This window comes from Barbatula barbatula (assembly GCF_947034865.1).
Source record: "Barbatula barbatula genome assembly, chromosome: 24".
In the NCBI taxonomy this organism is placed as follows: domain Eukaryota; kingdom Metazoa; phylum Chordata; class Actinopteri; order Cypriniformes; family Nemacheilidae; genus Barbatula; species Barbatula barbatula.
The window spans coordinates 336,562-352,127 of NC_136787.1; the positions used below are offsets into that span (position 1 = coordinate 336,562).

General features: G+C 40.7%; 1 protein-coding gene across 1 annotated transcript; it reads right to left on the reverse strand.

Moving 5' to 3' along the window:
* Nucleotides 1-1,450: 1,450 nt before the first annotated feature.
* On the reverse strand, nucleotides 1,451-14,885 carry aldh7a1 (aldehyde dehydrogenase 7 family, member A1). The gene is made up of 18 exons (XM_079448025.1): nucleotides 14,605-14,885; nucleotides 14,247-14,300; nucleotides 14,092-14,157; nucleotides 8,916-8,996; nucleotides 8,714-8,837; nucleotides 8,504-8,636; nucleotides 8,384-8,428; nucleotides 7,894-7,971; nucleotides 7,726-7,823; nucleotides 5,423-5,464; nucleotides 5,211-5,305; nucleotides 5,038-5,122; nucleotides 4,857-4,963; nucleotides 3,884-4,000; nucleotides 3,682-3,779; nucleotides 3,504-3,577; nucleotides 2,441-2,516; nucleotides 1,451-1,693 (listed from the first exon to the last, which is right to left on the reverse strand). Exons 1-18 carry the CDS (start codon nucleotides 14,797-14,799, stop codon nucleotides 1,639-1,641), a joined length of 1,623 nt encoding a protein of 540 aa, XP_079304151.1. The 5' UTR covers nucleotides 14,800-14,885; the 3' UTR covers nucleotides 1,451-1,638.
* Between the last annotated feature and the right edge of the window lie 681 nt (nucleotides 14,886-15,566).

Consider the following 15,566-nt stretch of genomic DNA (forward strand, 5'->3'; position numbering starts at 1 on the left):
CCAGGAACAGAGAGAGATTCAAAGTCTACCAAAGAATGTCTCTTTCTCCCCTCTTGCCACCTTAGAAAGGCTTAAAGTGTAAATAATTGTTTCTACCGTTTATGGTTGTTCCCATGATATGCTAGCCTAACCATAATATCAAAGGCATAGGTGTTACACCGTAACTAGGCTCATAATTGTGTTCTTGTACAAATTATGGGTCAATGTTCTAATAACCCTATCATGTTTCATACATAAATGTTCCCCTTTTCCTTCTTTAGATGATGGTGTATAGCACAGTAATGTATTGTATACCATACTCGTTTTATTTTCATCTAAGAATATTACAGCGCCAAAACTTCCAGTTGACCATAAATGCAAATGGCCTGTTGAGCCGGACAAAGGAACCTTTCCCGCTCAAAAATCAGCTCACTACATTGGATCGCCCACTCGGGAGGGGCGTGACGCCCTCAGGGTTAAAACATCTGTGCACGGAAGAAAATGCGCTCGTTGCTGTTCCTTCAATATCTCGAGACCTGTCTCCTCCCTGGAGACAGCCCTTTTCCGGCATTTTGCTTCGGCTAAGTTCGTACTTCCTTCGGCAGCCAATCCGGTTCTCAGGGAGAACCCAACGGACTCACCGCTCGCTTTAAACGCATCAGGACTTCCATCAGCGCAGACCAGAACATGTCCCAGCACATCTAAAAGCCAATGCAAGTATCTGGTCTTTTTATAAATAGCTGTGCATAAGTTTTACCCCTTTCAATAAGGAGATTGTCCTTGATGGTTTATGCAGATGTGAATTGCTGAGGTAATACTGCCACTCCTTCTTTGTCTATTACTTTCATTCTTTACTGCTTTTACGTTCCATGGGTGTTTGTCTAATTGTTCATCATTGTTTAGTTAGTTGGTTTATTTCCCCTTTGTCTCGTGTTTATTAAAATCCCAAAAAGTACATTTGAACTGAATCTGTTATTTGCACCACATGCTCGAAGTCAATGAAACTAAGATATTGACGTTACCTACGCTTTAGCATATTACTATTTCAGTGATATAAACTGTACGAACCTAGGAAGTATTAATTTGTCCTGATCAGAAAATTAAGACTATTTAGACGTTCGTAAGGCAGTAATCCCTTATTGAGAATTGAGTGGGAAGTCCATAACTATAGTTTGCAGGACAAACGAAATAGTCAGATAACTTAAACAATTCTATAGAGGTTACTTGTACTAAATTAAACATATTTCCTTATCGGGAAATTTGAGATTTAATATGAACGACCAGCAGATTATATTCATAAATCAATGAATATTCAATCCATTTGAGTTTGATTTTTCCCCAAGACTCATTGTCGCTACATATTAATAAAGCTGACTTGACGTGTGTGTGTGTGTGTGATGTGTATGAAGTGTTGGTGTGTACAGCAGAGTTTATAAGACAGACACAAAAGCAACACATTGGAAGCGGTGGGTGACATCATCTCGCACTCAGCTTTTATTACTGATGATTTAAACACGTGTTCATTTCTAACATTCACTCGAGCATCGGTCACCACATAACATACAGTATCTGATCCAGAAAGGGAGAACGGATAAATGCTTACAAAACACATGGCTGTATGAGAATAAAATCCTGTGTAACCCGTGAAGAATGTAGTGTTCATTCAAACTTTATGCCCTGAGCCAGCGGCAGATCTTTGCTGTAGTTGATGGTGCTGTGGAAAGAAGAAGAAAATAAATCACAGAGCTTCTTTACTGCATTTGCACAAGCAACGTTTTATCAGCATTCAGAGAAAAAATTCCCAACATCAATTTTGTTTCGTGTAAATCAGGATCCTGATTAGCAGATTCATTCAACGATACGCTATTTCTTCACTAACAATTTAACTTTCTTGACTTTTGATGTACAATAAAAACAGTAGTCTTCATACTTAAGCTCTGGGAACATTGGCTGCTTTCTTTGGTCCATATGACTGACAGGTAAAGCAACCAATTACGTCATGTTTAGAGGTGTGGAAATGTCCCGGCAGTAACAGACCTATACATTCATCAACGTGTCAGAAGTTACCAATGTAACCACTGTAATGTTTATGAGTTTATATCGTGAACCTCGCATACTTGAAGGAATTGAGTGTTTAGTCGATCGTGATGAATTCTTATAGCACTGATGTAAACACGACAGCTTACTTCTTAAGATCATACGGCTTCGTGTTGATTCGTTAAAGAACGTCACACCGGACGAGAAGCACAGCACAACGTCACGTCTACAGCGTCTGGAGTTGTGAAGGAGCACCGCTCTTACTGTGTGTTTGTCTTCATATAAACAATTAATGTTTTACATGTTTCAAAAAAACGTGTTGTAATGTAACGCTTCTCATCCGGTGTTTTAGATATAAAGCAGGTCATTACAAAATATCCCTGATGAAATGATGGCAGAATGAGAGGTTTGGATAAACACTGACCATGTGGATCTTCTCATGTACTGTTTCCACGAGTCACTGCCCGACTCACGGCCGCCTCCCGTGTGTTTCTCTCCACCTGTGTAAATACACGCAAAACAAAGCAGTTAAAAATAAGTTGTAAATATCTCTATTAACAACAAGCACAGAACGGTACGGGAGAAGATGACCATTCTAAACAGCGAGGGGCCTTTAAATCCTGCTACGCTAACGTCAGACGCTGGACTTGAACTAGCACTAGCCTGCCTCAGATGAAATATCAGTGATGCATGCTGAGCTATAGCAGCACATTTAACCTCTGTAACAGCTTCAGCATTAAGATGAATGACCCTGCTGTCATAGATTTATTCATGTCGTCAATCTACTGGACAGTCTTGAGAACTCTCTTGGCATCAGAGGTCAGGTGCAGTTGTTAACACGTTGTTGATGATGTACGGGTGCCTGATTTTGTTTGCTTGAACCGCACTGGAGTCGGTTTCATTTGGGCAGGTGCAACCTGAAGAGGTGACGTGGTCTTGGTACGCTTTCAAACCAACCCTGGAGCGGTTCTTCCGACCTCATAACAGACACAACTACACATTTTTGGACTAACCCAGTTGCCCTGTGCATTATTCCTTGTTGACAGTTCGCACTCGCGGACAAACTTAGAGTTGTGAGGAGGTGCAGAGGAGGACTGGTGTATAAACTATGTCGTAAATGATGACGACCCGCACAGTCGTCTCTTCATTCCATGATGATGCCTTTCCTCATTTCTCTCTTTACTTCCAAGAGTTCTCCCACACGTTAATTCTGTCCAATCAAAATGACACGTGACCAACGAGTGACATGGATGTTGTCACGTGACAAGATTCAGCTAGTTTAGAGCAGAGCAATCCATGTGGTGCAAAAAACAAAACGGCAGACCAAATGAACCGATCTACAGGTCTGAACGCACCCTAGGGGCTGTGCCCTTAAAGACGGAATCCAATGGCAGAGAAAAGTTCATGTCACGTGTGTGTTGTACAGAATTTTCCATGCTCTTGGTTATGGGAATGTTTTTCTGTAATACAGATGTGAGGATACGTACCGAAGGCTCCTCCAATCTCAGCGCCGCTGGTAGGAATGTTGACGTTGACAATGCCGCAGTCAGAGCCTTTGGGTCTAAAATGTGACAACTACTGTTACATACTAATAGTCTCCACATGTGAAATATTGCACTTCCCATTACGCCCACATAAGCCCAATAGAGAGCGGCATCCACGCACCCTAACCAGCGGAACACTCGCCCCATGTCTCTGGTGAAGATGCTGCTGGACAGTCCTTGTTTCACTTCATTATTCCAGGCAAACGCCTCTTCCTCTGTCTGAAACATCACAGCATGATGTCGATTAAAGCACGGCTGTAAACGCAGCGGGGTGAACTGTGCTTCTTGTTGGCTAAAACATCTGAATAAATGTAAGTAGTTACCTTGAATTTGAGAACGTAAAGGATGGGAACGAAGGTCTCCGTGTGAACTATTGGAGCATCGTGTGGCAATCCAGTTATAATTGTGGGTTCCACGTAGTTCCCTGGACGCTCCATGACCTGCCAATAAGATTCTCAGCTCACTTCACAAACATTTCCTCCAGATAATCAACTAAATAAGTATAAAGATTCACAGCTCTATTAGTCATTTGTAATGAGTAATCATGTGATTTTGTTATGGCCGTCATTGGGTGCTACTTCCAACAACTCATTTTCTTTCAACTAATCTGAAAAGTTTGACAACCCCTAGTTTAGATAATACAATTATTATACCATGAAAAATAGTATATAAATTCATATGAACATAAATTAAATGAAATATAAACAGTAATATTGTCAGGCGCTAGCCAGACTCATGAACACAGAGTGGAAGTTAACTGCAGTCCAGGCGCCATATTGATGAAACATAAGCAATAAGCACTTATGACAAATCGCTTTATTGTTATCCTCTGCAAGTCACTTTGGATAAAGCTTCTGCTAAATGTAAATATTTAACTAAATGAACCTAGCAAGATTAAAACATCAGTGGTGGTTAAAATTAATATTTAAATATCTATGTTTACAAGTAAAATTATTCCTAATTCAAATGAATAGAATTCTATCTGAAGAATAGACAAGCTCCTGAAACTAACTCATTCAAATGCTTTTCATGCAGTTAGAATGCACTGAATTGAAGTGTCGTGTCCTTCATGAACCAGTGAATGATGGGAGTCGACTGTCAATTCAGAATACAAACCCTCAACACAATCTCCACTTTCAAGTGAAATCTTGTGTTGATGTTTGTGGGTACGAAGACGTTGCCGTTTGATGCGCACACACATCTCAATGCAACACTCAGTGTTTGTGTATGGAGTGCACATGTGTACAAACATCATGATGGGCACACAGACAGTATTGAGTATGAACGGAGCGTCACCTTTCCTCCACACACGAGCGTGCCGCCCTGCTGTTTGGCTTGTTCTATAGCTGACAGATACTGCTGAACGGCCTGTTTGGTGTGCAGAGGTCCATACAGAGTGTTTGCTGTCAACAAATAAAGAAGAATTATCACAGGACCTGCTTTATAAAGGTACTGTTCTCCAGAGTAATCAACTCACGGTCCCAGGGGTCGCCCATTCGGATCTGTTTGTAGGCTTTAGAGAGCTTGGCCACAACCTCATCGTGAACACTTTCATGAAGAATCTGCATGACGAACAGAGCGGTTACATTAAGATCAACAGATGTGCACAATATCCATCTAGTGCATGTGTCTTTAGTACGTCACACTAACAAGTCTTCTGGTAGTAGTGCAACGCTGACCGGCCGTTCCTACGGAGGCAAAGACAGCGGACGGCACAACCAGACTGAGATCAGCGTCCTCAAACACTGAAACACAAACAACTGCATCACGTCTGTGGACCACCAGAGCTTATTTACTGTTGATCCAAAAACATCAAGAAGTAAAACATTCAAAGAGGCTTTAATGAGTGAAATGTGGCCCACCGATGATGGCGTTGTTTCCTCCCAACTCCAGCAGCTGACGACCTGAACGACATCAATGTCATGACATCATCAGAGAGCTTAAGATACGAGCCATCAACCATGTGCTTTTCTGTGTTTCTAAACAGCGCGTCAATCTATATAGATATCAGTGAATTACAAGATGATAATTCTGCACATTTCTGTGTGGATGTGAGCGATGAATGGTAGAGGTTCTTATCATAACTGCTCATTGACTCAGTTATCCCACCACACTAGGGCTGTTCATGAGACACGTTAATTATAAGTAACACGCTATGCAAAACGAGCGCAATTCTTTTTGTTGTTGATGGTATTTGACGTGCCCGTCCCGCCTGAGACACAAGTATCTGACCTGCACGTGTCATGTTGATTTAATGCAACAGTTAAAATAATGCGAAATTACAATATATTTTACAGACAATATTGTCTGTTTTACATTTTTTCATTAGCTTTTATCCAAAGTAACTAACAAGTAGGACAGCATTTTGTCAACACGCTAAACAGTACCGTTAGTTTACAAGGCCATGCTACAAGGAGGATGAAATCTTAATTTTCCAGCTAAATGATTACCTAGAAAATCACATAAGAGTTTTAAACCGTGAGAGAACAAAAACAGAGTCCTGACTGTGAACACTCGCAAAGTCTCTCGAGACTTCAGAATGAGTTATTTATTATTGCACTGTAAGCTTTGTTCATTATATATGTGTTCAATATAAACAAATGTGTACATATAACCTATTATATCATTTAAAAAATATGATTCATGGTTGAGAAATTGCTCAAGCAGCGTCATCTAAAGCATTTAAGGTGGAACATCACTAAATATAACAATTTAAATATTGTAGTATTTATGTCGTCACAGTAATTAAAAATGAATATTAATACTGTTTGATAAAAAATAGCTGCTTACATCATCACCCGAAAGTGTCTACTGGCTCCACTGGACCTATTGTTTCTGTTCCACCTTAAAGCATCCGAACACTCGGACCCAACCACTAACCTAACCTACACATAGCCTGGTTTATATTGAAATGATTGGTAATTGCCATGATAGTGTTTGTAATGCTTTTGACAGAATAAAGAAAAGGGTTTGATGAAGTGATAACTACGGTTGTTAGATTCTTTCTGCTTGGTTATTGTTTTGCTCCATTTGACAGTCAACAGAGTTCTTGTGCGCGTGTGTTCCGTCCAATCGGCAGTAACTACCCTGGTCACACCTCCCTTTTCCGGTTTTACTGATTTGTCGTTGTGTTTTCTGACTTTTTATTTTGTTTCCGGAATTGTTGTTGTGTTTTATGGTTTGTTAATTGTGATTCAGGTTTAGTTTTTTGGCTTTTAGATTTGTTGGGCACCTTACGGCTTCCGTACTGTTGTCTAGAGAAACCATAAGTCATTTTCCAAGAAAACAAAACATGATATACATTTTACACATAAACATATGGCTTGCACTGCCTCAGACTGCATGTAGCGCGTCCACGACCCAGTGTTCACGAGTTCTTGGATGTTGAATGACACGTTATACGTCTTTGTGCAGATTGTTGTTTAAAATGGTCAGTTCGTGTGCATATCAGGGATGTCTTCATCTTTTTAAATCTACGTCACGCGTGACCTTTCCAACATGATTGTGTAATATGAAGGTTGTGGACGCACATCCCGGAGGACCTCCGAGGCAGAGCAAGCCATATATTTATGTTTCAAACGTATGGGTTTTTACTTTACTTGTAAAAGAACGAATGGTCTGGCTAGTCAACACCCTTATTCATCGGCTGGTGTCGTGTAAGTTAGGGCCTTTTGAAGCCCCCGTTTAAGTGAATCATATTGAGAACTTCTGCAAAAGCCTCAGTTTGTTTTCAACAGAAGACAAACACACAGGCATGACATGTGGGTGAGTGAATTATCATGACATTCTAAAGTGAATTAAATTCATCATCACATCGTGTAATTAATTCGATTCTAAACTATAATCGCTTCACAGCCCTATTTCAACCATGTCTGTATTCTCATCTCTACAGATGGGTTACGTGTTTATGCTCTTTTCACAAGTAAAACCGAAAACTGTTACTGGTTTGGGTTAAAAAACAACTTCTGTCATTTGACATGGAATGTGTTGCAGTCACATGATCGTCTCAAGGTCATCATTTCAAAACTCCATATACTGACGTCCTCAATTTTGGAAAACTAACAGAACATAAATCAGTTTACATGAAATGATTCAATGTAATAAGCGGTCAAAAGAAATATGAAAACTATATGAAATGTTGATGTTGGGTTAGATGTGAACTTACCAAAGCGCTCCTGCACCATCAATGCCACCTGTTTACCCACATGAGTGCTGCCTGTGAATGAGAGCAGACCCACTCGCTCGTCTCGAGCCATGGCCGTGCTGCGCACGCAAACACACAGAATTAGTAACAGTGAAAGTAACACAAACAGTGTGTGTTTGGATTACACACCCAATGTCCGCACCACCACAGGTCATAGAGCAAATAGCACCTGGAAGGTTATTCTTCTCCAGCACTTCAGCAACAATTCTGCACAACAAACACACAAAATCAAACACAACACAAACAAGACATGCTTCAAAAAAACCAAAAATAAAAACAATATCAAAGAAAAGAAAAGATAACACATGAAGGTTGAGCTCTAATGCCTTACAGACAGACTAGATAACAATTCCCTGATAACAACAAGACAATAATGGAGGTGAAACAGTTATTGTGCGGCATTCGATTCTGCAAAGATCTACAGCAGAGCTGCTTCTTTTACACATTTATTTGATTCAAGTCATTCATTTATTTGTAGTCGTTTCAAAAGTCAGCGAGCCATTATGTGAAATAATCTCAATATTGGCCAAAATACTCCTGATGATCTAATATTCACATGTAGAAAAACACAATTCTCTTGTGTATCAGCTAAAGGAAGATAAATGAGAGGAGCAGGTACTTTGATACAGCCACGCTGGTGAGGGGGGTGGTCGGAGCTCCTTTCCTACAGACAGAAAAAACCTCACATTATAAACACAGTTCATGTACACATGAGAGGAATGAGAGAACAGAATCTGACCAGAGACAGACGTTGCCGCAGATGAGAGCGATTGCGTTATTCCAGCCGTAAACGGCCACAGGGAAGTTAAACGCTGTGATGATTCCCACCAGACCCACAGGATTCCACTGCTCGATGAGAGCATGACCCGGCCCTGATACACAACACAACGCTCAGTACCGCAACACATTTGCCAGTGAATGAGTGAAGCCTCAAGGTCTTTAAACTCACGTTCAGAGGGTAAGATGGGTCCACCGATCATCCGAGAGAGACCCACGGCATAGTCACACACATCCACATACTCCTGTACCTCACCCACACCCTCCACATAGATCTTACCCATCTCCAGAGACACCTGCACACAACACACACACATCACGCACTGCTTGCGTATCACGACTCTTTATCATGAGATGAAACACTTGAGTGTTACCAGACTGCCGAGAGCTTTGATCTTTCGTCTGAGAGCATCACCGATCTGCCGCACCACCTCGCCTCTCTTTGGAGCAGGAACCTGAGCGGGAGAATGACTCAATTACATCCGTTCACTAGTGTTTCCTTGATAAGAACTGAATATATGTGTAGTCGTGCTCTTCAGTTATTCACATATATACACAGCGGGTACAATAAGTGTTGAACACATCATCATTTTTCTCAGTAAATATGTTTCACGAGTTCCACTCGCATATAAGTACTACAGATGGGGACGAATATTATGGGTATTTGGCGTGCTGTCCTGGGGAGAGGGGTTCCTCTGAGCACCCGCCTCTTGTGCGGGGAGAGGTCCGCGGTGTGTGCCCAGACTCAGGTCGTTCCCCCTGCTATACAGGCTGATGGTGATGAGTTAGGGTGGAGGAAGGATTAGGGTCAGATTAACTATCATCAGAAGGTTCAGTCATCAGAACCCATGGCAAAGTATACTGCTTTTAGGGATGGGTGCCTAAACCCGGTATTAAAAGAACCCTGTGCCTAAATTATGAAAGACTGCAGCATCGATAAGCTCCGGCCTTATCGGTTCTGCTTTCGGCACTGGAGAAACATGCAACACACTGCTCCGCGCTGCGTATCTACCCAAACATGCCGTCTCTCAAACTCAACAGACGAGTTGTTTGAAGGCTTTTGAAACTCGTGTCCGTCTCAGTTTCACGTTACCAAAACTAAACGGATGAGCTGTTATAACATCACAAACACGCACTGCTCTCTCAAGCACAGTCATACCTGCGCATGGGGTCGTGGCTCCCACAGCAAGTCTCCATGCATGCGTCTTCCACAACAGATAAGACATGCACGCAACCTATATTGATTTCTGTGTGTCTAACCCTACTGGGTTATATGATGTGACAACACATTTTCTACTCGTTTATATATTAATAAATAAATCAACACATAATAGGCCTATGTGACAACATTGAAAGCTTAATCATTTATCGCTTTACTTGTATTCAAAGGGGAAACATAAAAATCTGTCCATTAAAACACATATTTAAATATTTCAAAGAAAAGTAGTTGCAGGCGGATAAACCACCCCACTTCTTTAAATACTGCTGGTCCACGCCGAGTTCAATTTATTTTACATTTGCAGAAAATAAAGCAGTGTTATTCAATTCATAAATTCTTTACTTTTGGTCTTATTTTTTATAAAAAAATATGTATCCAAAAGCACGATAAGAAAACCGTAAAAGTACCGGACCGATAAGAGTAGTAATACCGGTAGGGGTGCTCCGATCAGGCCGATCCTCGATCGCTGTATCATCCGATACCGATCACAGGGGCTATTACAAGCTTTCTCAGTAGCATTATTTATCAAACTATATTTCACAACAATGTATATCAAGTATTCAAATTAAGAGAAAGTCTAATGAATTCACAAGTGAATATTTATTGACAGTTTTGAGCTTGACAAATACAGCTTTCCTGCACACATAAAACAAAAGAGAATACAGTCTTTAACATTAGCTTTAGACGACTTTAACTTCAGGCTTAGAACTGCAACAAAAAAGGCCATAGCCATTAGCCTTAAGTTTAAGGACCTAAGCTAATAAAGTGCACAGCAAAAATAAAGAATCTCTAAATTAAACTTCAACTCTCTTCTTAGGGAAGGCCAGACAAGCCAGGCCCATTGCAAGTTCACAAATCTTGGAATGTCAAGAAGAAATGCAGTTAACACTAACACAACCAAAGCTGCACTTGAATGACGGCTTTTGCATCATGAATCAATGATCAATTCTAGAGAAGTTTCCTTAGAGGGAGAGTGAGGCAGAGAAGCTCCCTAAGCATCAATGGCAGATCTTTTCTTAATTAATTTAAGCATCTTCGCATTTTTGGCTGACAGCTTGTTCCTCTTCTCATCTATACTAATTCTCGCTGTGCTAAAAAGTCGCTCGCTATCAACACTTGTGCACGGGGCACAGAGGTAGGTTCTTGCTGCTTGTGCGAGAACCGGAAAGCGACATTTATTGTTTGGCCAAAACACAAGTGGCTGTCCACTTTGAGGGATAACTGGCTCTGATAAGTAGAGGTTCAACTGCAATGATGCTGAGCTGCTGAGGTCACTGCTGCCACCATGTTCCCGATTGACATCCCACAACTCCGCATGCATAGCTCGCAAGGAGCCAGTCCGTGGTACTTTCTGGGGAGGTTCGGACGCGCTCGCTGCCTCACCATCCTGCTACTCCAATCCAGACATCAGAAAGCAGCTCACGGGCTTGAGTGTGTCAGGGAAATATCTGTCTTTATACCTTTTTATTTATGAGAAAACAAAACATTCATTATTTATTTCAATTGACTCTTAAGTATTTCTGATTAGGATTTTTATTAAATTCAGTGATGGGTTTATAGTTACTCCATTTTAGTAAAATAAACATTTGACAACACAGAAATTTTTGATTTAGAATAACAATGCATTAAATAATGCATGTCGAAGGTTTATGCTTGGCTCTTGTTTTGTTTAGTCAGCCTAGCATTCTCCAAAATGTGCTATTTCTGTAGTCTTATTGTTAACTCTCCCAGTTATTTATACAGCAAACTTACCAAATTTTAAGTAAATACACAATGGAACAACAATGACGTTGTATTCATTTCAGTAATAGCAAGTTTTTCGATTGTTTTGCCCAAAGATACAATATACAATGCAATTTGAGTAAAGGAGTCTACAAGAATAGTCAAAATTATATACGTTCCAATTTATATGGATTCTGAATGTTGTTTTCTCTTTAATTCATGACACATTTACACATGCATGCACACGCACATACATTAGGAATATCATTTTTTTGTAAGAATTTATTCTCACCTGGGATGGAGGATTGTAGCGATGGTATACAGGTGATCAATTCAAAATCTTTTTTGGACCACATCCAACAACGTGGTCTCCGCGGTCTTCTCAAGAAGACGAGTTAAAGCTCTGATGGATGGTGTAACGACTGCAGCCGATGCAGTTGATGAGCTGATCTGTTTTTATGCAGTAGGGTTGCTGTCTGTGAAGCGTCTCTATTACCAACAGTTGAGTGAGTAGCGCTTGAGCTGCCGAACTTGACCGAAATCTGCTCATATTCCTTTACGTGACTAACCTTCAAATGTGTGATGAGGTTGGTGGTGTTAAAATGTTTGTGGAATTTGCTTGGTACACACGTTGCAGATTGCTATCTTTTTTACACACCTTGAAGAATTGCCAGACCGTTGAAGCCATTTTCGTAGCGCATAAAAAAGATTGTCTCGCGAGTTTTGTGTCATCTGACATCAACTTCCCAAAGCGTTTATCGGCAGATTGTGATAGGTTACCGATCAATTGGAGCACCTCTTAATATTGCAATACCTCTCTGGGCCTTTTACTACTACCTTGAATTATTGGTCCCACGTAACTGTTGCCACCTGGTGGTTAAACGTATTACTGCAATAAATGGAATTTGCATGCGTGACAAATTCTGTGATAGTGTACAGCTTTATTTGATTCAAAAGCGGCATCCATGGGAGAGTTCCAAGGCGAAAACCACTGCTGACCAAAGAGAACACAAAAGTGTGCTAAAAAACATCTTGATGATCCCCAAAACTTTTGGGCAAATATTCTGTGGACTGATGAGACAGAGGTTGAACTTTTTGGAAGGTGTGTGTCCTGTTACATCTGGTGTTAAACTAACACAGCATTTCATAAAAAGAACATCAGACCAACAGTCAAACATGGTGGAGTCAGTGTGATGTTCTGGGCCTGCTTTCCAGCATCAGGACCTGGACGACTGGCCATAATTGATGGAACCAAGAATTCTGCGCTCTACCAGAAAATCTTAAAAGAGATCGTCCAACCATCGGTGTGTGACCTCAAAGGGTTGTGATGATCCAAAACACACCAGCAAGTCCACCTCTGAATGGCTAAAAAAACGAAATAAAGGTTTGGGAGTGGCCTTGTCAAAGTCCGGACTAAAATCAAATTGAAATGCTGTGGCATGACCTTAAAAAGGCTGTTCATGCTCGAAGCCCTTCAATGTGGCTGAATTACAACAATTCTGCAAAGAAGAGTGGGCCAAAATTCCTCCACAGCGATGTGAAAGACTCCTTGCGAGCCATCGCAGACGCTTGATTGCAGTTGTTGCGCCAAGGGTGGTACAACCAGTTTTTAGGTTTAGGGGGCAATTACTTTTTCACATAGGGTCAGAAATGTTTGGATTGTTTTTTCCCTTAATAAATTACACCATCATTTAAAAACTGTTTTTTGTATTTACGCTGGTTTTTTTTGTCTAATATTACATTTGTATTTACAGGGTGTAGACGCCTCACCCCTAGAGTTTGTGACATGAACAAATGTAATCCGGCCAAAAAGAGGAACTCTTACGATTTAGACATGTGAACTTTAACCTTGAAAAGCGAAATCAGAAGAAGTGAAAAACATTTTAAAAGAGATCAACCGAATTCAAGCTGAGGTTAGTATTTTTTATTGGATATTTTAGTTTTGTAAAAATTATTTATTATTAATGATTCACTATTATACACTGAAAGCATTGTTGTTGCTTTAAATTACTTTGAAGTCAGATTAATTTAGTTTAAATTTAAATGCATTTTACAACCAGTCTTAAAGAACTGTGTTAGAGTAACATTAACGTGTAAATTAGTCAATCAAATGTGTATTAAATGTCTGTGGGGAAGGAAAGATCTATCAGAGGTAAGAACCAAAACAGCAGTGTTCTGCCCCACAAACCGGCCAGGAGCCCGCGAGCTTTGACCCACAAGCAAACATCGCACATAAAACAATTAACTCATGTGAACGCACAAGTCAACCTTGTAATTTCAAGCATTTAAATAAGCATATAATTAGGCTAGAAAATGTAAAGGATAGTGTAATGTAAGTCGCTTTGGATAAAAGCATCTGCCAAATGCATAAATGTAAACGATCAGTTACCAGAAGGGTACACAGACCTTCGGCCTTTCTCGAAATGTGCGTACACAAACTGAGACCTGTCGGTCGGTTTGTTAGTAGCAACCGCTCACGTCCATTTATATAAATTGCAAGTTTTGCGTGGAAACGACTGTACGGCAAGTGTCCGGTCACACGCTGGTTTCGTTATCAGTTAATCAATCAATCATAAACAGTTATCAGTGGATCAATGACGTGTGCTTACATCTGCCCAAACTCTCCAGGCGTCCAGTGCTTTCTGTACAGTTTCTTCATATTCTGCCATAGTCGCCTGATGAAAGAGAACACACAGTGTGTGTCAGTGACTGTGTGTGTGTGTGTTCATTTATAAACATCAGTGAAGTGCAGGCAGCGGGTTACCTGTCGTACTCTGGCGATGGGCTCATTGTTGGCAGGACAGTATGAAGTGATCACCTGTTCACACACACACACACACACACACACACACACACACACACACACACACACACACACACACACACACACACACACACACACACACACACACACACACACACACACACACACACACACACACACACACGTTACACCGGTGTGTCTCGCGATTTTCACTTGTGTTTTTGCTTCAGTTCAGTTGTTCACGAGGAACCTTTACCCGCACGCGCACGCCTGACGCTCACAGCTTATATCACGCAATACAAATGAATAGTTCTGCGCGTGGAGGAATGACTATTATTAGCGCGTGAGATCCTCTTACCTCTCCCGTTCCCCCCCAGCAGCCGTTATAAACTCCGGCATTGTCCTCGTGCAGGTCTAACTCTTTTAACCAGCTGTACTGAGGCCTGTTGATGAGCAGAGTGGACATGTTCGCAACGGCGGGTCGGACACGCGGCGCGAGCCTGTTTAACGTGAAGAGTCGCGCGAGTCTCACCGTCAGCACGCGCTGCATCATGAGCTGACGACTACGAGCAAAAACAACGCGGCGCGCCTGCGTGTCTCTGGGTCACGTGATGTACGGCGTTTCCAATTGGCCAGATCGGAAGTCGCCCCTTTTTCGATCAATGTAATACAATCACATGACCTCGTTATTAAATAACAGAAAAGAATCCGTGACTGCCGGATTAACAATCATACAGAACTTCAAACGAAAATTAATTGAATTGAGCCATTTTTTATTGAATAACAAAACATAAAAAAACAAGATGACATTCAAACTCACGTGACGATACGGAAAAGAAGACAATCACAACTTCCGTTTCATGGTGACTTTATGTTTAACTTTCTATTTTGGATTCATATTGTACCGGAGCTTAGCCTCATTCACTACATGATTTGATTTGTATATATTTCCTATTGTCACGTCTTTATTATAAAGGATTGTGTTTGCATCATATTTCATGTTATTATAAACATAACGACACGCATTCGCTTACTGCTAAATGTGTTAAATAACCCACCGGGAGACTGCTGATCATGTTTGTTCTATATGTACTGAGCTGTGTTTCAACTTGTTTTTTATTATTTTCTCACGTAAAGCAGCTTTGGGACAATTTGCACATTGTGGAAAGCGCTATATACATGAAATTGAATTACGATAATCAGAGCATCAGAATCACATATTCATATTTGTGAAATGAACACAATAGGAAGCACCTTTGTATTTTATGTCACATTTCATTTGACTTCGTTTAAATTAAAAGCTATTGAAATAAATATTAT